The sequence below is a fragment of the Mus caroli genome, chromosome 2 (genome assembly GCF_900094665.2).
Source record: "Mus caroli chromosome 2, CAROLI_EIJ_v1.1, whole genome shotgun sequence".
Taxonomy (NCBI): Eukaryota; Metazoa; Chordata; class Mammalia; order Rodentia; family Muridae; genus Mus; species Mus caroli.
In genome coordinates this window covers 10,018,525-10,040,321 of record NC_034571.1, presented here as the reverse complement: position 1 = coordinate 10,040,321, position 21,797 = coordinate 10,018,525, and the positions used below count along the sequence as shown (strand labels likewise).

The following is a 21,797-nucleotide window of genomic DNA, read 5'->3' as shown; positions in this document are numbered from 1 at the left end:
TTGCTCTATAGGGAACACTAACCTATGGTCCTATTATTACTTATTTAATTATTACTCATCTCTTATTATATTTCAGTGGCAAACTTTATGCAAAGAGCCTTACTTATGTTTAATTATGATTGTATTTGATTCTATTGCAGTGATTTGTTTTTTGTGGCATTTACTTTCTAACATTATTTAACTAAAAGTCAGCGGAGAGCAAGCAGCAGAACTAAATCTCTACTTGTTCCCCCAAATTCAATATTATGAACGATTATGTGACCTTAATCCCAGGTTCTCAAATATGCATCAAAAGGTATATTGATCTTACTAAAGCTGTGGAGGTTTGCTGTTGTTGCCATTTCTCCTGCTGCTGTTGTTTGAAATCAGGTCCACTATAGTCCAAGGTAGCCTGGAATGCACTGTGTGTAGTTGAAGGTGACCTTGAGTCCCTCATCCTCCTGCTTTGGCATCCCAAATGCTGGAATTATAAGTATGTGCCACCATGCCCAACTGAAACTGTGTTATAATATATATGATCTCAAATGTGAGAGAATTCAAAATGTCAGCATCATTTCTTCACCTGGAAAAAGGAAACAAAAATCTCTATTAGTCAATCATTCCCCAAACCACTTATTGGCTTGAGCAAGGCCCAAGGTAAGCAAGTGTTTAGTCACTTCTTAGTGCATTGAGCTCAGGCACTCAGGAGCTGTTAGCAGCTCTGAGGGCAGCTGTCTGTGCTACTGCTGGAGATTGGCAACTTCTCTGGCATCCCTGTCCTCATGCTGGCATCCACAGTGACTTTGAACAGGCTGGTTTGACCTCCTTCAAGACCCACTTTCCTATTTTTTTAATGCCTGGATCAATCTTAACTCAGTGACAGTTCAGGTGTACCTAAGTATATTTTCTTTTTAGTTCCTTTCTAGGCCCACCAGTCATGCATGGCCATTATCATCTCTCTGTCTTTTCTCACACATATGACTACCCTTAATATTAAAATCAAACAAAGGTCTTTTGCCTTTATAAGCTATCTTAGGGCAGCCATAAACAATATGATTGTGCTTGTATCTTCTTTCTTGCTAGGCCAGACTTCTCCCTGGATCTCTTCCTTTGGTATCTACCTCATACCATTTCCCATGTCTTTAATCATCTTCTGAGTGAATAGCTCTTGGCATCACTTGCTGAGCTTTATACCATATTTCTCTCTGGCTATAGCTGATTGAGATTTCTGTGGTCCTGTGCTAGATGTCTTCTATCCTATTAGCTTGTTAATTAGTTAGGTAAACATTTATAAAGAGCTTTATACTACACCTACTACCTTCTTTAAAACATCCCTCTGGGCATCATCTATCTATCATCTATCTTCTCTATGTATCTATCTATCTATCTATCTATCTATCTATCTATCTATCTATCTATCTATCTATCATCTATCTATAATACCTATAATCTATCTATCTATCTATCTATCTATCTATCTATCTATCTATCTATCTCTATCTCTCTTACCTCTGTCTTATTCATTCTGTCTTGTTCATTCTCTCTGTCTCCTGGTCTGTCTGTCTGTCTGTCTGTCTGTCTGTTGGTCTGTCTGTCTCTCTATCTCTATATCTCTCTCATGTCCCTAATTCCGAGACTGCCTTTTGCTCTACTCCCTCCCCCAATAAACCTCTTGCCTTAGATGTTGTGTGGCATGATAGCTGCACACCTTGGCCCCAGATCCTTTGTGACGTTATCCCGAAAAACAAAGTAACACTATCATGAAGCTTTTGTAGTACCAGAACAAAAGAAAGTCATAGGTCAAGGTACTTTTAAAATGCATTGCTGGACACAATAGGCAAGTAGTTTATAATAAAGCAAGGACATCTCTATTGGCCTTTGATGCTAATGATGACATTCTTAGCCATTGGGTTTAAAGCTAGGGATCTATTAGTATATTTCAAAAGGGTTTACCTAAGAGTCATGAACACGGATGCTAGATCAAACACATTGGAACAAAGGACTATTAAGGAAAGCTAAATATAGCCCAAGATTGCAACAATCCTCTCTATAATCCCGAAAGTTCTAATCAGCTAATTCTCCTTGTAGAACATCAGCTCACATGTTCATGTGATGCTGAAATATGCTTTGTACAATCATCATTTTGTTAGCTTTAATGAAAAAAAAATCCACCAGAATAGATAATTTGGATATCAGCATGGTGGTAAGTGTTTATAATCCTAGCTCATGGGAGGTAGCTATAAGAGGATTAACAATTCAAGGTAGCCTCAATAACATAGACCGGTGAGGCTCATCCAAGACTGCCTCAAAAACAAACAAACAGTCATGTCTCAAGACAGTTTATTTCTTCTCTGATCAGCAGTACCTGCTGCCCAGAAAGATGTAGAGACAAAGAGATGGGTAGTGGTTAAGAAAATTAGCTGCACGGGTCGCTTTTGGAGACCCAGGTTTAATTCCTAGCATTCATTTGGCAGCTCACATCTGTATATAACTCCATATCCAAGGGACTGGATGCTTTCTTCTGACCTCAAATGGCACTAGACATGCGTGTGGTGCACAGACATACATGCAGGCAAAACACCCATACAAATAAGGTAAAAGTAAAATTAAGTTAAAAAGTAAAATAAAATTAAAAACAAACAAGCAAACACCACTCCCCCCACCCCCCCCCACACACATTTTAAAGTGAAACACCAGACCTAACAAAAGGCAGAACAGATTGATCTGACAGAATAAAAAGGGACATACATAGTAGCTCGTTTTTAGGAAATTCAGGATTTATTTGCTTAAAAAGAACATGAAGATAATTCTGATGAAAGGAAGTTGGGAGGGAAAATACAGAAAAACTGATGGTAGAGACTGTGGTAGCTATGTCCTCATTCACCAGACTGCAGATTGATTTGATGGTTTCTTGACAGCCTGCGGGGGTACTATCTACATCCATGATGCTAACTCTGATGGATACCTGACTTCCCCCAACTACCCTGCCAATTATCCCCAGCATGCCGAATGCATTTGGATCTTAGAGGCACCTTCAGGGAGAAGCATACAGCTCCAATTTGAAGATCAATTCAATATTGAAGAAACACCCAAGTAGGTCACCTCCATTTTAATGTTCTTCCAACCCAAAGTTAATATTTTTTAGCTGTCATGTCTCAAGACAGTTTATTTCTTCTCTGCTCAGCAGTACCTGCTGCCCAGAAAGATGTAGGGACAAAGAGATGAGTTAATCCTTGCCTGACAGCTGTTGCCACCAGCTACATAGATTATGTGTGCAGGTGTCTGTCTTTACCCTCAACACATCCTCCAAGAGACACTGGGAGTGATGGTTTGAGATTTATGTCATTTGTTCTTCCTCTCACAGGAAAAATACAATCTCTCTTAGATGAGAGTATTTTCTAGCTGCATATTCCGTGTCACAGATGATAAATATATCTGCCTAACAAATAAGAACTTGTGTGGCAGGGCCATAGAGGCCACCAGTGCCCCCAAACAGGACTAAAGCAATCACTCTGCAATGTCCCAGTCTTGGTTGCATCAGGATTCTTGAAAGATCATGATTCACACAGCATGTGTGACTGTGCTGAAAACCAAGGAAACTACATAGTCTGTGAAACCAAAGCAAAACTAAAAGCCTAAGCCCACATCTATATCATCTTCTTTATCACTTGTCTGAAACATCCCTGTATTTGTGTGAATAGATGATGGCACAGCAGAGCTTCTGCTCAGCAGTTTTTGATACCAAATATGATATGATACCAAATAAGTATGGACAGTCTGGTTCAACTTCATTAGGAAACATTAGTAAAGGCTTGCCCTTTAATAGTCACAGTCATGGAACTTCTAAGAGAGGTTGATCTTTCACCTATGGAGTATATTCAATTATCATGTCTGACAAATTCTACTCTAGCTAAATCCATAGTTCATCTGAAATGACTTTTATGTTTCTAAGGCAAACACAGAACAAGGAAGGAAGTATCTCCAAAGGTAAAAGCTGTCTGCATCAGTCATTCATGGAGAGATGTATTGTCATTAGACAAATGTATGACATTTAAAAACACCCTGAAGCTTTAAGAGACTCACTCATGTTCTCTTATCATTCAGAAATGATAATTAAGTAATGTCCTTAAAGAAAGAAGTCTTTTATTAACAAAATAAGTAAAAAAACAAACAGTTTTTTAAAGTTTGATCATTTCTTTCTGCTAGCTGTTCTGCAAGCTATCTTGAATTGCGTGATGGAGCCAACTCAAATGCACCTGTGCTTTCCAAATTGTGTGGGCACACTTTGCCTCGAAACTGGGTATCCTCAGGAGGACTAATGTACTTGAAATTTCATACTGAAGGTGGTTCCGGCTACATGGGGTTCAAGGCTAAGTATTCTATAGGTAATATATATTTTTAATCAGGAAAGAAGTGATTCAGGGGAGCACTACAGGTTTGACTAGGGGAGCACTAAAGGTTTGACTACACCATACCTTCCATCTGCCTACTTTAAGATTAGGAAGAAGAATGCCAAGTATTAACGCACAAAGTTGCTACCAATTTTGTTATTTTATATTATGCTAAATGCAATTTTTATTAAAATGTTAGTATTGTATATTGTCCATTTGTGTATAAAGGTATTTTCAATGGTATCAAATTTTTGTTTCATTCTCTTACCATGGAATAATTATAATATACTTACAAATGATAAAATTCCTTAGTGATAGATACAACAACTCATTTGAGTAATGACATTGTACAGCATCCATAGACTGGCCAGACCTTTTCCTTCTGAATGGCCAATGCCAAGCCAGTCACTCAATGAAAAGCACGTTGTTCCCCTGGAGTCTGAATCGCCAATGCCAAGCCAGTCACTCAATGAAAAGCACGTTGTTCCCTTGGAGTTTGATTCCTTTATTTTAAAAAATGAGCTATAAACAGATAATATTGAAGATTTGCTCCAAGTATATAATACCACATATTGTATATAACTTAGTGTCTCATGGGTCTGAACACTCTCAAACCAAATATACAAATCAGAAAAAATTAAGAAAGTCTAGTTTAACAGTATGTAATCTATACAGTTTACCTTTTAGCCAAAGTTAAATTGTTCATAGGTTAATCTAGCTATCACACCCATATGATAAACAATAATAGAATAGTATTTTCAAGCCCTAATAGAGTATTTACTGAAATGCAATGTGTACTTAGTAGTTAATCTAGAGTGGTAGATATTTTCTTTTGCCAACCAACCACTGTGCCCACTCCAGAGGAGTGTGGACAGTATTTGGGATCATCATCAGAGACTACCAAGCCTTCCCATTCTACCAGTTGCTTCCTGGATGGAATTTATATACAAGCAATAGTTCTTACATTCTGCCCCTAGACAATGAATGTGGCATTACAGAATATGTTATTCCACAGTCGTCTTCCATTTCCCATTACTAGGTAGGCTTACGGTATCTTACTTCCCACTCATAACAGATTCCAAATAATTAGGAAACCTTAATCAACATTTTCAGATTGTTCAACTTCTTTCAATATTCAGTAGGCTCCTAAAAGTTTTAAATTATCCTGTATTAATCAGAAAAAGAATTCATAATAGAATATCATTTGTGTATGTGTGTGTGTTTGTGTATGTTGTAGTTTCGTGCGGAGGAACAGTCTCAGGGGACAGTGGGGTCATCGAGAGCGTTGGTTACCCAACCCGTCCATATGCAAACAACGAGTTTTGTCAGTGGCATATCCGAGGCCTCCCAGGACACTATCTCACTATCCGTTTTGAAGATTTTAACCTTCAGAGCTCCCCTGGTTGTGCAAAAGACTTTGTGGAGATCTGGGAGAATCATACCTCTGGTCAGTGAAATACTGTTTTCTTTGTGGGTGTTTACTTCTTAATTTATCCAGTTTCAGAAGCATCTTCACTTCTGATAAAGGCAAAAGTTTGACTGATATCTTTGAAATGTAGATTTCATGGGCTCCGGGCAAGATCAGTAGTTGTTCTCTTCATGATTCTAGTGGATCACAATGGATGCTCAGTATCCCAGTAGCCATTCTATGGCCATCTTGGAGACCACACTGAAAGAGCCTTGCATTGAGAAGGCATCCTCTTCCTATGGAGACCTTTCAGTGCCACATGTGGATACTGGATGAGCCTCCTGAAACATAAGGAGAGGGAAGGGCAGTGGATCCCATGTTACAGTAGAAGAGGCACTTGGATCATTTCTTTAAGCATGTGAGAAAGCCTTCCTCAACTGGCTGAGATAGATTTACCCTAATTGGTCCCCTATTTATACATCTGCATATATTTGAATATATTGATGTTTGTTCATGATTTTCTCAGCAGTGGTTGCCCATTTCTTCATAGACAAAAGATGGCCTCATAAATTTGGTTTTCTTTGTCCATGCAAAACAGTTTAAGTAAAGATTAACAAAAATCAATTACCCAGGCATATGCATAACTAATTATTTGACTCTTACAGGTATTTTTCTGGGGAGATACTGTGGAAACTCCATTCCTAGCAGTGTTGACACTTCTAGCAATGTTGCTTCAATCAGGTTTGTCACAGATGGCTCTGTCACTGACTCAGGATTTAGGCTTCAGTTTAAGTCCAGCAGAGAAGGTAAGTTCAATGACTTGTTAGAAGTGGTACTGATCTGTTACACAGGATATATACTATGCAAGGTAGTCTCAGGGCAATGATGTGAAAAAGGAAATGTGATGCTCTCTTCTTGGCTCTTACAACAAGATAAAAGGCAATGCTAACAAACACTCACCAATTAATGAAAAGTTACCACTAGAGTAAAAGTCAAAAGGAAGTAACATGTATCATGAGAGCTGCAGAGAGCCTTCCCTGCAAGGCCCATTTTGAAAAAAATAGTCCATTATAATGCCCTAGAGCTATCAAGAACTCACATTCCTAAATGCCCTGACAGACCTGGGTCAAATAAAGATCTTATCTAAAATACATAGTAATGACTTTAGTTTTCCTAAGTTTGCTATGTTTATTTGTCTTTTATATATATTCTGGGCCCTGATAATTACTTAAATGTTGGCAGTGAACTGTTTTCTATGGAAGAAAATGTTAAATATTGATAGAGACAAGAGTTGAATACCGATATAGATATAAGAAGTCAAGATTGAATACAGATGAGCACTCTCATACATGTGGAAACAAAAATTATGACCAATAACTTTTTCTAGATGGGTCATTAAAAACTAATTTTAAATGCAGAAAGATATTTTGATTAAATGCTTTTCTTTCTGTCTTTCAGTGTGTGGTGGGGATTTACATGGCCCTACTGGCACATTTACTTCTCCCAACTACCCAAACCCAAATCCTCATCCCAGGATCTGTGAGTGGACGATCAATGTACAAGAAGGAAGACAGATTATCCTAACTTTTACCAATTTGCGGTTAAGTACCCAGCAATCCTGCAACACTGAGTACCTCATTGTAAGTGTTCTCGGGAGGCTGGGCTCTGTGTTGTATTGAGTATGGAATGTGTTCACACAGACGTGGTAGTATGAAAACGCAGTCAAACTATTACCACCTATGCAAATTCACACAAATTCAGAGTATTTTAGACAGAAGGAAATCACCATAAACATCTTTCAGAGACTGACATCAATAATTTCATGCACCCAGGTTATTTGTTGGTTAAGTTTTCAGAGCAAAGCATTATTTTTTATATTTATATATTTATTATTTATTGGTTATTTTATTTATTTACATTTCAAATGCCATCCCCTTTCTCAGTTTCCCCTCCAAAAATTCCCTCTCCCATATCCCCTCCCCCTTGCTTCTATGAGGGTGCTCCCCCCCCAACCTCTACCTCCTCTCTGCTCCTGTGACCCAGCCACCCTAATCTCTCTTCTGTCCCTTGATTATGCGCAGTGCTCCAACATCATGCCTTAACTGCTGATATGGCCTCCATCTAGACTGTCCCTCCCAAGATGGCTGCCTGGTTATCTTTTCATGTCCCTTAGACCTCCACTCTAGTGGCTCACCCTCATCACCTCATTATAGGACCCTAAATGAAGCAAGCCCCACCTTTCCCTGTTCCTTCCTACTTCACACCAGCTTACTGAGAGCCAGAACTAGTTTCCTTTGGCGAATCTTAGTGGTCTATATTCTTGGAGATAAGGGTTTGAAGAGTGAATTGGGGAAATAACATGATTACCTTAAAAAAAAAAAAGCTATTTTTGTTGTCAGTTTAGTTGTCTGCCGCTCAATGGGAAATCCCAAATTAATGTTCGCAGTTTATTTTGACATCCCATGACATCCCCTCATCACTTGCAAGTACCTTAACATGGCCTCATTTAGCTTTCAGATTATTGTCTCAGGTCTAGTATCTGAAGTACTGAAATGTTTCCCCCAGATACCCAGTATGGAGCCACTGTGGTTTTCTTACATTTGAGAGCCAGAGAATGCTGGGTGATGTTCCTGTTTTCTCTTTTCCTCCTCCTTCTGATTGTAACTACTCTCTGGGACTCTAATCCCTTCTTAGCATTTACATTATTGTTTCTAGCTAACATTTCCTATTTTGCACCTCTTTAGTTGGTTTTGGGTCTCATCTAGCCATGTCCCACTATAGAAACTGAGAAATTAGCTTCCTCCCATGAGAAGTACACACAGGGAATTCAGAGTACACGTATTCTGTCCACTTCCCTGTTTCAGTCACACATGTCACAGTTTCCATGATTGGTCCACTTGGGTGATTGTGGAAACTACATTCAGGCTAAGCCAGGCAGTATGCTGTGCCCACGTTTCCATTTGCTTTTTCAAATAACAATAACAGTTGTACTATTTTTACATTCTATAGATGTTAGTCACTAATTTTTCTACATATCTTCCATCAAAGACCTGCATGTCTATTTTTGTCACCAGTATCCCTGTCCATCTGCAGCAAGCCAGCTGGGAGCCATTGTTTTGGGATTTTCCTGCCCCATTGTGTCTGTAGTCTCTCCATTGCATTCTGGACTGGCCAGCTGGCTCTATGATGCTGTACATTTCCTTTCTTAGTCAATTTCCTGTTTTCACTGAGGTACATGCTCTTGTAACTCTCTAAGGACACAAATATGTATGGCAATCTTTGAGTACCTATAAGATTTCTGCTTTATTAGAATCATTTGAATGTACATATTTAAACTATTATAGAATCATAATTTGAAGTTTCATGTAGTTTCTTTCAGTTTGCATCTCTATTTACATTGGTCTCTGAATTTCACATTGGATGTTTCCTTAGAGTCCTGGTTGTTCTTCATTCATGTTGTAAAAATCTGTGCAAAAGCTGATTGGGAGCTCTGTGTACATGCCTGAGCCTGGAAACTGGGATTTGTGGAATTACCTAAGACAGACCTTTACTTATATTTATTTTCAAATATCATGGCTTCAGATCTTTTCTCACGGGGAGGATGAAACTCCATCAAGGAATCATTTTGGGAATTCATTTCTGTAGGAGGTTGTTTAAATTCCATTTCTTTAAATCATTTTTATGCATTGATGTTCACTTTCCTCCTCTAAACTCCAAACAAGTGTAGGAATTGCTGTTTACCCACCCTCTGTGTACTTGAATGCTTGTCCGAATAGAGGGAAACAAAGCCCAAGATCTACAGGCAGCATGACTGAGCTCTGAGAATCCTGTTACTTGCTGAACACCACACCCAGCTGGACTTTGTTTGAAATTCCTACAAACCCAGCAACCAATCTGATTGCCAAGATAGAGGAAAGGAAAGGCTGCACCACACAGCATATGGGGTCATGAGACAAATGTCCAAATTTGTTCCACGTCATAGCAATTCTTAAATATTGACTGCCATGTGTCTGCTCCCATCTTATGTCTTCTGAGGCTTGTAGTTCCTGACTACAAAAGATGTTAGAAGATATGAGGTCACACACTGGTTGCTTCTAAATACAGAAAGAAGTCCATACACTAACTGGTTGACTGCACATGGTTTACTCATTACAATTCTATGCTACGCCTATGTAAAGATGCAGAAAGAGGCAGTAGGGACCATTGTTCATTGCCTCCAACACAGCCTTGTTGCTTATAAATTCTTTGGATTCTGAAAACACATTACCCATTCCTGTTTATAGTAGCATGAAATATGTATTGTCTTCTCTTGCTTTGCCTTGTGGGAAATTTGGATCCAAATTCAACTATTCCTGGTTCTTGGATTTTAACAGACTGTAAATCTTTGTAGTGTACTGTCTGCATTTGGAAAACGGAGTCCTACTGAAAAACCAAGTAGGTAATTAGCAGAGTCTGGGTTTGTATCTGCACAAGGAGTGATGGGAACATTTCCTGTGTTCCTGTAGCTAGAAGGCATTTTAAACCAGAAACCACTAAGCAGCTGAGTTCAGTCATTAATTACTGTAAATGAAAATGCTGCTTGCATCCCTGGGAGTACAGCATGTCCTACTTCAACCAAGCTTTTAGTGCTATTATATCCAATAGTGATCCATTCAAATCCTTTTCAAAAATAGGAATATCAATCACCAAGTGAGTTGCTATTTATTTCTTAGAATTGTTTCTGCATTCTGAAAAATGTTCACAAGCCTTGTGCAGAAGCACTCACCCTTCACTAGTTATAACTCAAGCAATTAATTGCATTTTGATGCCAGTAATAACACAGTTTTTAAAAGCCAGATGAGTATGAGCACACAAATTGGTTGTCCAGCACCAAACAGAATGTCCTGAAAAACATATATACAAGGAACGTTATACAGACTCAACAAGTGATATTTAAGAATGTGTGTACACAATACATACATATATGCATGCAATAACAATTAGTAAAGAAAAAAGAGGCCATGAAAATGGAGAGTTGGGAGGGCTCTAAGAAAGGGTTCAGAGGGCCAAAGAGGAGGAAGAACTGTTATAATTCTATTATAATCTCAAATACAAAAATTTAAGTCAAATGATTAAGAATGTAGAAGCTTTAAATCCATAAATAATTAAGAAATAGCCATTATAGTTACACAAAGATAGATTTTTTTCCTTAAGTTACTTTTCAAGGAGCACTGGAGAACTGGTTAAGAATGTGTACCAATTTTGCAGAGGATGGAGCTAAGCTCCCAGTACACATATTGGACACAGCCACAACTGTTGCTCCAGCTCCAGGCAATCCCAATGTCTCTGGCCTCCTGGCTTCCGCAAGCACCTGTGTTGACATGCACATGGCCATACCGAGATACGCACAAGCACACCTAATTAAAAGCAACAAAGTAAGACCACTTAACAGTACTTTTCAAGGTATTTAGAATGACTACATACAGTTGGAATAGCCTAAGACTAACATTTAATTTCATATGTTAAATCTTCCAAGGCACAACTAAGAAAATCCACAGAGTCCGTGAACTTTGTGACGTATAAAGAAGGCACAGTGGCATGTTTATCTATCCCAGACATAGAGCAGGGTCTCCACTTGCAAACTGTGCAGCAGCCTCTCCCTGTCACACATAGGAGGAGGACATACTTCCAAATTTTTCATTTGCTCAACATTGATTCTAAGGCTGAAAATAACACTCAGTGTGGCTCTGTAGCTTGTGGTCCTGGGAGAGGTGTCTGTGTACCAAGTGACTATGGTCTCTTTAGAAGGACATGAGTCTGGGCTGAGAATGCTCATCCCCTGAGGGATGTTCAGTAAGGTGGGCAGCATAGCTACAAGTCAAACTATTTTTCTAACAGGTATTCAATGGCATTAGAAACAACTCGCCCCAACTACAGAAACTGTGCAGCCGTGTGAATGTGACTAATGAGTTCAAATCTTCAGGAAACACGATGAAAGTGGTATTTTTCACTGATGGCTCCCGGCCATATGGAGGCTTCACTGCTTCCTACACCTCCAGTGAAGATGCAGGTAATGTAGGATGCTGCAAACTCACCTCCTCTGGGTCAGACTCACTCAGTATCCCCATAAACACTACCCCAAGCAGCCAAGCCTTCTGTTTTCTCTGTAGTGATCAAAAGTACACCCACAATCTTCAACACAAGAGCAACATCTACAACAAATAGAACATCTGTTTGGGGGATACAGGATCAGGGAGGAGGAGCATTCATTGTAGTTTCAGGGGGGAAACCCTTGCATTTTGATTTTTTTAAAAAAGTATTGATTGATTGATTGATTGTATATGTGTATGCTGTTGTTCGCTTTAGACACACCAGAAGAGGGCATTGGATCCCATTACAGATGGTTGTGAACCACCATGTGGTTACTGGGGGTTGACCTCAGGACCTCTGGAAGTGCTCTTAACCACTGAGCCATTTCTCTAGCCATTGACTTTTATTTTTTTACAACAAAAGTTTATTAGATTATTTTCTAGCACTATTCCATGTAAAGACACTGCTAGGAGTGACTCTGAACCCACATTAGCTGAGTCATTATCTTGTGTTAAAGAAAACATTTATCTTCTAGTTAACTTATTACCAAAGATTAATTAATTTCAAATAAAACTGAATACATGTCATTATTTTTTGTTCATCTACTTATATGTATATTTTCAGTGAAAATAATAAAGGGGTTGCATTTAATACAGATTATCCCCAAATTAAGCAACATGTAGCCTGGATTTAAAGTATCCTCTTCCTTTTGGGGATGCTGTTATTTTCTAAGGGTTTTATATTTCAGGAAGAGTGAAAATAAACACATCTTTAAATTTTTTAAAATTTATTTTATTGGTATAAGAGACATTTGTTACCATATTAAAAATAGTGAGTTTGTCAATACTTTAGTGTTATAGTACCTATTTGATGCAATTAAATTGTTGAGCCAAATGGGAAATTGTTCATGAAAAGCCACTAGGACCTAGCAGCAGTTTGTGTATTTTTCTAAATTAAGTATTAAATGAATAATATGTCCAGTTTTGGAGAAACTGATGCATAGCCAAACCACAGCCATCTTCATCATTCCAGAAGGGAAATAAAGGAACTTTTGTCTTGTGTATTTTTCCTTCATAAACCCAAAGGCATTTCTCCTATAGTTTTCATGTTCTTGGTCTACTAGCCTGACTACACCTAGAAGAGCTAATCAACACGTTTATTCTGTCACTCGTTGTGCCTCGATTGTTGGAGTTGTCTGTTATAACATGGCTCTTATTGCTTTTTCTCTGCCTTTTGTTGCCTTAGTGTGTGGTGGAACTCTTCCAAGTGTCTCTGGTGGAAACTTTTCTTCTCCTGGCTATAATGGAATCCGTGATTACGCGAGAAATCTAGACTGTGAATGGACTCTCAGTAATCCAAATCGGGAAAATTCATCCATAAGTATCCATTTTCTAGGACTTTCCCTTGAAAGTCATCAAGACTGTACATTTGATGTCCTCGAGTTTCGAGTAGGTTAGTTCAATGCAATAACATGCTTTCTCATTTATCTGCCTAGTCTTCTTATTCTTGGACAACAGCAGGAGTCAAATGGCTACTATCTCAGTACAGAAGATACAAAGGAGCTTTGTCAGTGCAATGCTGAAATCCTGTGTTCCCATATAGGAAGCATGACCTATGAACTGTGAGGGAAGCAGGTCCTTAGCAAGGAAAGCCTCCTATCTCAGGTTTCCTGTATGGGAGGCTCACCCGAGTTTGGTTCTGGAGGGTCTCTGTCCTATCAGTGTGCTCCACTGGTCCTACGAGACTAAGCTCAGTGTGGTCAGACTACCAGTAGTTTCCAGAAGGTGGAAGGTGGTTCAATTCTTTTTAGGCCTTAGAAGTTTAAAAACCCTCCACAGCATACCAATGAAGAGAAGCACATGGGGCTATTTGGGAAATTATCCTCAAAGACATCTTTCATCTTTTTTCATGATACAAAAGGATCAAGGCATCTCTGATGAACCAAGCTTCTCCTAAGATTTAAAAACAAAAACACAAATCTGTGTTCATGAACAGTTGATTCTAGCTCTTTCTTACAGTTCAGGCATAGATGATCTGACTCTGCTGTCCCCATTGTCACCCTGTTGACATAAGTATGTTCCCAGAACATAAGTATATCGACAACAGATGAAGAAAGTATTATAGGTGACCTATACTGTCAAATGATGGTTGCAATCTCCTTAATCCCCAATTCTAAAGAAAAGAAGGATGAAAGCAAAATATAGTGGACAGCTATAATAATCAGTAGTGGCTGCCTGTTTTTATTATTGCCATTTGGTTATTGTTAACATCTTTTATTTCAGGGGAGTTATTTTTCAAAGATCTCCCATAAACTTTTGGATGGTAGAGACTAGGACAAAATACAGAGGAGAAAAACAGTCTTAATGTGACTATATAAATGCTATTAAATAGCAAGTTAGAATCATTTGTGTCTATGCAGAAAGTAATATTTTAATATATTTTAATATCATATGTAGTGGCTATAATATTGTAGTGTTGTCAGGCTATGTAGCAAGTTTAAGAAATCAAAAGGGTTAGAATGTATTTCACCTCTAAAAATTTAAAGATAATTTCCGTTCAGCCTTCATAGTAGCCCCATACCAAGGCCAGAATTGAAAAGACCTGTCCAGTTAGTTACCCATGGTCCCTTTTGAGAACATAGAAGACAGAGTTTTTATTAAGGGCTTTGATATGATATGATGTGGTAACAGATCAGGGATTTTTGCAAGAGAATTCTCCCAGCTCTCTGAAGCAAATGAGTCTGAAAGTGGCCATGGCCATTAGAGAATGGTCTCCATGAAATGCCATACCATTTATGGAAATAAGGAGAATGGCTGTATATTCAATTTTAGTCGGTTAAATTCAATTTCCTCTTTATTCCTCCTGATTTACAGACAGATAGCAGAAATACTGTTCCATTGATTTATAAGGTCAGGGGTGTTCTTCTGACAGGATAAATTGGGAGCAGATAAATATTCACTCTCTAGGAACTCTGCAAATATTAATCATATTTCCGTGAGAAGCAATTGTCATGAAACCTCTTCAACTCAGCACTGGCAGGTCTTGGCCTATGTGCCAAATGTTCTGTTCATTTTAGATGATCAAATGCAAAGACGACTCTTCAGAAGCCTAGGCAATTATCACCTCTATCTTAAGAGCATACTGATTGATTATCACTGTCAGCATTACATCTCTCCCTCCTCTACAAAGCACACAGCTGAAGGGAGTATTAAGTTGGTTTCAACTCTGTTTAGATATGTGAAAGTATGTATGAAGACACAAGCTGGAACAAACTGGCACTGATAATAAAGGTGTTCCTACATCCAAACAACATGTCTGAGAACTCTTTCCAGTGCAATTGGCAATGATTATATAGGATTTTTTTTTTTTAATGTCTGCTACTGTACCAGGATTGAAATACATCAAGAAGTGCTTTTTCTTATTTTTATTATTTGGTCCTGTTAATTTGAGATATTTGTCCAAACCCTGTAACCATGTCACTTGCTATACTGTTTTGTTCAGGTAATGCTGATGGACCCCTAATAGAGAAGTTTTGCAGCCTGTCAGCACCAAGAGTGCCCTTGGTCATCCCCTACCCTCAGGTGTGGATACATTTTGTCAGCAATGAACGTATAGAATATACTGGATTCTACGTAGAGTACTCCTTTACAAGTAAGCCCTGAAACATACCACATATAGATGTATAGATTTACATCTAGGTATATAATGTTTTCATTGTTAATTTCAATGAAATTTTCCAGGTTAAAATTTTAACGAGTTGTTACTGATATCAAGAAAAGAATTTTATGGTTTTTTATATATTTTCCTTTATTCTGGAGACCCCACTATATTCTTATGGTTTTAATACTTTGATTTTAATTCATTTCTTTGTGTAGACAATTGTGTCTTCTTCAAACTGCATTCTTTTCATTTTGTTTTATATGGTTTGGTTTAGTTTCCAAGTTTGATCAACTTGCATTGACATATTTTCTCTTGTAAACCAATCTTGAATTTTAGGATAAATTCTACATGGTTCCAGTTTAGGTTTTATTCAGATTACTGAATATTACTTATAATTTGTGTTGGATATACATGTATGATATTCAGAGTTTATATGTAGAAATTCAATCCCAGGTAGGTAACACAACGTCTTGTCTTGGTTCACAGATGATTTTTTTTTCTGGCCCCTTTCACTAACATGGTAATTCTTTCAGATTTGTGAAAATGTTCCCTTGTGTGAAAGTCTAAAGTTATACCTCCTGTACCTGCCTTGTCTCCAGAACATTAGTTCCCACCCTGAGCCCATGTGTTGGGTTTGTTTTTTCTATGTATGTATGTATGTATGTATGTATGTATGTATGTATTTAATGTATATGAGTATGCTGTAGCTGTCTTCGACACACCAGAACAGGGCATTGGATCCCATTACAGATGGTTGTCAGCCACCATGTGGTTGCTGGGAATTGAACTCAGGGCCTCTGGAAGAGTAGTCAGTGCTCTTAATAGCTGAACCATCTCTGCAGCCCCCCATGTCTTGGTCTTAACTCTCTTAGTCAGCCACACTTTCTGTTTGACACTGCTCCTCTGTGTTTGAGTGCACTTCTTGTTTACAGATTTTTTGAAACCCACTCTTCTCTCTGTTGAGTTTGACTGTGATCAACATGTTTTGCTATAGTTTTGTATATTGTTCTCTGTGTTATAACACAATTCATGGCTGAAGAAGGGAATAAGCTCAAACATGATATTCATGTGCAAACCTTTCATCCATCTGCTGCTTCTCATCCTATTGAAAGAAGAAATGGGCAAAGAAATGATGTTGTTTATATTAAACAGCAGATCATATGATGATACAGACCTGTACCATCTTTTCAACCTGCTATAATTATCTACCCTTTGAAACCCAAGCACTTGTTATGAAATGATCATTGTGGGGCAGATCATTTCTTCAGGGTACCTATAGTCTCACAGTATGGTGTTCCCAAGAAAAGTAATGTTATTTATACTTTCTATAGCACATTCTTAGCTACATAATATGGATAATTAGTCTCCATTTACAGTAAAGGCAATCTCTTTTATCCTGTTAAGTTGAGGCTGTCTTTACTGTGGAAATCTGTTTGATGTCCACCATTTGGGAGTCAGTTCATTTGCTCCTGTTCTAGCCAACTTTGATCTTGTTCAGGTTTGGTTTCATGATTGATTGCTTGACTGATCATATTTTTACCAGAAAGTTTGATAATAATAATTAAGAATTGTGTCAGCTCTGTGAGTTTTTTCTTCTCTCTTATTAGAGGTTTATAAATCTAATTTCAGACTGTGGTGGAATACAGACAGGTGAGAATGGAGTGATCTCAAGTCCTAACTATCCAAACTTGTACAGCAGATGGACCCAGTGTTCATGGCTGCTAGAAGCCCCAGAAGGGCACACCATCACTGTGAGTTCTTACAACTGGGTTAAATGTTGACAGGACTGAATCAGGGAAATGGTGTGTGTGTGTGTGTGTGTGTGTGTGTGTGTGTGTGTGTGTGTGTGTGTGTTGTGAGAGCATATGTGTATATAAGGGGGTAGGAGAGTATAAAAGTGTGAGTGTGTGAGTGTATGTGTGAGTGAGTGGGTGTGTGTATGCATGTGCATGTGTGTATGAGTGTATGTGTATGTGAGTGTGTGTGAATGGGTAAAAGTGTGAGGGTATGTGTCTTTAAGAGTGTTTGCAAAAGTGTGTAAGAGTGTGAGTGTGTGAGCATATGTGTGTGTGAGAGTGACTGTGTGCATGCGTGCCATGAGTGTGTGTATGTATGTTTGTACCTGTACATGTAAGCAACCAGACTTTGCATTTATAATCAAATATATTTTTCTATAAAATTCTTTGTTTAAAGTACATATTTTTGTCTACAATTAATGTGAAGAATGTTATCTTTTCTCATTAGTAAAAATTAGTAGAAGGTAATTTAGCCTCCAGGAAAGAGGTGGATTCAGTAATGACAGGAGCTGTCATTTTAGCCTAAATGACTGCACTTCCTGGACAAAATTAAACTATTTTTAAATTTACAAGAGAACTTTTAGTAAGGAAAACAGTGTGGACATGAGAGAATGAAAGAAGAACCAGAAATAGAAAACCATGTGATTTACAAGGAAATCAAATCATCTGTAGAAAACTTGTCTGCCTGGAGGCAGGGTGACTCCTTTTCAGCTCATGGGGACTCATCATGCCTTTTCTCTTCTGCAGCTCACATTTAGTGACTTTAGTGTGGAGGACCATCCAACTTGCACGTCAGACTCGGTCACTGTCAGGAATGGTGACTCCCCTGGATCACCCATCATAGGACGATACTGTGGACAGTCAGTCCCTGGGCCAGTACAGTCTGGTTCCAACCAGCTTGTAGTAACCTTTAACACAAACAATCAAGGGCAACGTCGTGGATTTTATGCAACATGGAACACAAACACTTTAGGTAAAAAGAAAAAAATATATCTTCTCTATACTTAACCTTCTTTTTTTTCAGTGAGACTTTTTTTTTCCTTAACTAGTTTAAAGTATAGTCATTCCTGAAGAGGAGTGGGTTCCAGGACTCCACTCAGTACCCAAATCTACGAGTGCTAAAGTTTCTTGTACAAAATGATGTAGTACTTGTGTGTGATGTATGAATGTCCTCCAGAAAACATTCTCTCTCTAGATTATTTGTATATATATATATATATATATATATATATATATATATATATATATATATATATGATGTATATAGTCGCAACATATCATATTGTCCAGGAAACAATGATAGGAGACAAACAGTCTTACTCTCAGAAAACAGGAAGGATGTTCAAAGAGTTAAGACAGGGTCTATATTATGAAGAGTCTTGATTGATGTATTGTCCCTGGAGATATGGCATGTTAATGAGTAGTTTGAGGAGATATGACATATTAATGAGAAGTTTGAGGATAAAAAGAGATATACTTTGTGTTTTAGAATAAAAATAAAATCTGCTATGGATTCTGAATCAAAAGAAGACAAGGGATGTGATTTTTAAAAGTAGCATCATACCTATGAAATATGAATATTATGAAAGGTCTCAGAAACTATAGGTGCTTGTATTGGATAGTTATTCAGGATGTTAGTAAATCCTAACCACCCCAGGACAATTCTTCATCCCAGAGTTGGTTAAGATGAAGATCTCTATAGAATGAGTCCAACTCCTCATTAAACCATTAGCTTTCCCTGAGTTTACCATAGAGAAGAACCGTTGGCTCCAGAGCAAAAGATCATGCAATGCCCCTTAATTTAATTTCACTCTGTATTAAATTCGTGTTTTTCTTTGTTATCTCTTAGGTATGTGTTTTAAGCTTATGAAAATAATCCTAGACTTTTCTTTCTTTATATCCCTACGAGTTATTCCGAACCACAAATGAGTTTCAATATCAATGAGCGAGACTACTAAGTAGGAGGACCTTCTCAAGTTTTTTTTTTTTTTTAAACATTTTCTTTGGTTAACTGTGGTAAACTGAAATATCAAAGGCTCATAGAAGTGAACTCTCATGTGTTAGTGTTAAGAAAATGCGGAGTGAGTGTGGTCTGGCTATCTACCTACTACACAGTCTTAAGAAAGTAGAACGGGTTGATTGTTGGGAGCAGAACGGGAGCAGACTATCTACTATGATTTGAAGGCTCAGATCAAATGACTTCAGATGGGTTAAGTGTGGGCATACCAAAATGGTGATAGTCATCCACTTAAAGCCCTTCACATAATGGGCTCCTGCTTATTCCATGCCCCCCAAATGAGTCAGATATAAGAAAAGAAGAGTTACGATCTCACATGTAGAAATGTTCTCTAGCCATCTTTGGTTTCCAAAGTTGATATTTTACCTTGAAGACTGATTTTTTTCCCTTATGGAAAATTTCCAGGTTGTGGTGGAACACTCCACTCAGATAATGGTACAATCAAATCTCCTCATTGGCCTCAGACATTCCCAGAAAACAGCAGATGTTCCTGGACAGCTGTCACTCATGAAAGTAAACACTGGGAGATTAGCTTTGACAGCAATTTCCGAATCCCCAGCAGTGACAGCCAGTGTCGGAACAGCTTTGTGAAGGTTGGTGCACACCTTTCTTTAACTCGTTTTGTGAATGGAAGCGTTTTGGCTACAGAGAACTGGAAGACATTTCTCAAAGAGAAGAGGGTACAGTTTTGTTGCTTGAATTGTTTAGATGTAAAATGAAGAAACCTCAGCTTTAGAAAGTAAGGTTTGAACCCCGGAGTACACACTGTCCTATAGCCTTCCATCTGATGATTAGGGCAGAGTGACTAAATTAAGGACATTTTTCTCTGACCTTCTTAAATTGTCATGAGCATTGGTGGATGGTTTTTCCTTCCCTCTTTCAATTCTTCCTTCTCTCCTTCCCCTCCATTCTTGCTCTTTCTCTTTCTGTTCCTATTTTTGTCTTCCTATCCAAAAAGAAAGTAGAGTACAAATAGTATATGGTCTCATCACAAGGCAAATTTAATATATGCTATGAAAATTACAGGAGGTTGGAGTAGCTAATTCTGGACATTAAGAGTTTCAATGGTGAAACAACCATGAAAGACCCTCTTAAAAATGATGGCAAACAAGAAGGTAGACAGGCAGCTCTCCTCTAAAGCAGCTTCTCTGATCACTCAACATTGATTGGCACTTTCCACTTACATGACCATAACTGTATTGTAAGTTCACTTTAGCTGTGCTATCTTGCATATAGTCTCATGGGGAGACTATGCCTTTTAGTGGAGAGACCAATAGGCTCAAGTCCCATTTGCAGGGAATATATTCATCTCTTTCATACTTAACACCCACATGTATTTTTATGATTCAATTTAATATTTTGGCTTCAACTATAAAATGAAGAGACTGATCCCTACTTCAGTAGAGTTGTTTTAAGCATTAGCCATAATCACATAAATACTACCTAGTACTTTGGAATATAAAATTTGCCTAATGAATGTAAATGTCCTTTTAAAAATCAATGTTATGACTTCATATTATCTCCCAAATTGTTTTATATTACATTGAATACAACCTATTCTTCCTATTTAAATTAAACTCTAATACTTACAAAATATGCACATAATAAAATAGGTTTAATATACACCCCTCATTTGCATTTTCCCATGAAGTAAGAGAGCTCTCTTTTCACAAGACAGTCAACACAGTGCAGAAGCTTCAGCGAAGTCTTCTTAGTTTCTGAATGGGAAAAAGTTCATCTAAGAAACCAACTTGGGATCACAGAAGTTCCTCTGACAGTGTCATATAAGCCCAGGGCCAGCCCAAATTGAGATCAATTAGTAATATTGCCAAAATAAGTAACAGAAGAAACACTCTCACTGAGTGTGAGACTTCTCATTGGCAAGATTATAACTGTGTTATGAAGCTCTTTTTTATTACAAAGGATGCTTCTGTATAGATGGAAGTCATGAGTAAAGGACCCAGGGATAACAAACTCTGTGGAGTGAGCAGGTCCTTGGTGACTTTCAGTCAGAGTCTATTTTCTTTGTAGAGACAATAGGAAAGATAGAGATAATGGTCAAAGTCAAAAACCCTTCTTTGTTCTAAAAATCAGAGATTCTGATTTCCTTTTAGGGTACTAGTAGGGAAATCCTACTCAATACTTTCTCTTTGATGGAGAAAAACACAGAGGTGAAAACACATGACTGGAACTATATAGACCTAGGAAGTATTAACTAGTTTAGGTAGGACTGACTTTACATACATATAACCCTAGCATTCAAGAGGTAGAGGTATCCTTTCATCTTCGCTCCAAACTTTGTCTCTGTAACTCCTTCCATGGGTATTTTGTTCCCTATTCTAAGGAAGAAGGAAGTATCCACACGTTCGTCTTCCTTCTTCTTGATTTTCTTGTGTTTTGCACATTGTATTTTGGATATTCTAAGTTTCTGGGCAAATATCTACTTATCAGTGAGTGCATATCATGTGTGTTCTTTT

General features: G+C 38.0%; 1 protein-coding gene across 1 annotated transcript in view; it reads left to right on the top strand.

The window, feature by feature from the left end:
• Nucleotides 1-21,797, top strand: part of Cubn (cubilin) — a 225,260-nt gene that overhangs the window by 150,059 nt on the left and 53,404 nt on the right. Inside the window, exons 44-54 of the mRNA XM_021155681.2 lie at nucleotides 2,898-3,072; nucleotides 4,186-4,364; nucleotides 5,608-5,817; nucleotides 6,444-6,584; nucleotides 7,237-7,418; nucleotides 11,656-11,827; nucleotides 13,093-13,299; nucleotides 15,349-15,498; nucleotides 17,137-17,258; nucleotides 18,051-18,276; nucleotides 19,726-19,913. Coding sequence (XP_021011340.1) covers nucleotides 2,898-3,072; nucleotides 4,186-4,364; nucleotides 5,608-5,817; nucleotides 6,444-6,584; nucleotides 7,237-7,418; nucleotides 11,656-11,827; nucleotides 13,093-13,299; nucleotides 15,349-15,498; nucleotides 17,137-17,258; nucleotides 18,051-18,276; nucleotides 19,726-19,913 — 1,952 coding nt within the window. The remainder of the gene's footprint in view (nucleotides 1-2,897; nucleotides 3,073-4,185; nucleotides 4,365-5,607; nucleotides 5,818-6,443; nucleotides 6,585-7,236; nucleotides 7,419-11,655; nucleotides 11,828-13,092; nucleotides 13,300-15,348; nucleotides 15,499-17,136; nucleotides 17,259-18,050; nucleotides 18,277-19,725; nucleotides 19,914-21,797) is intronic.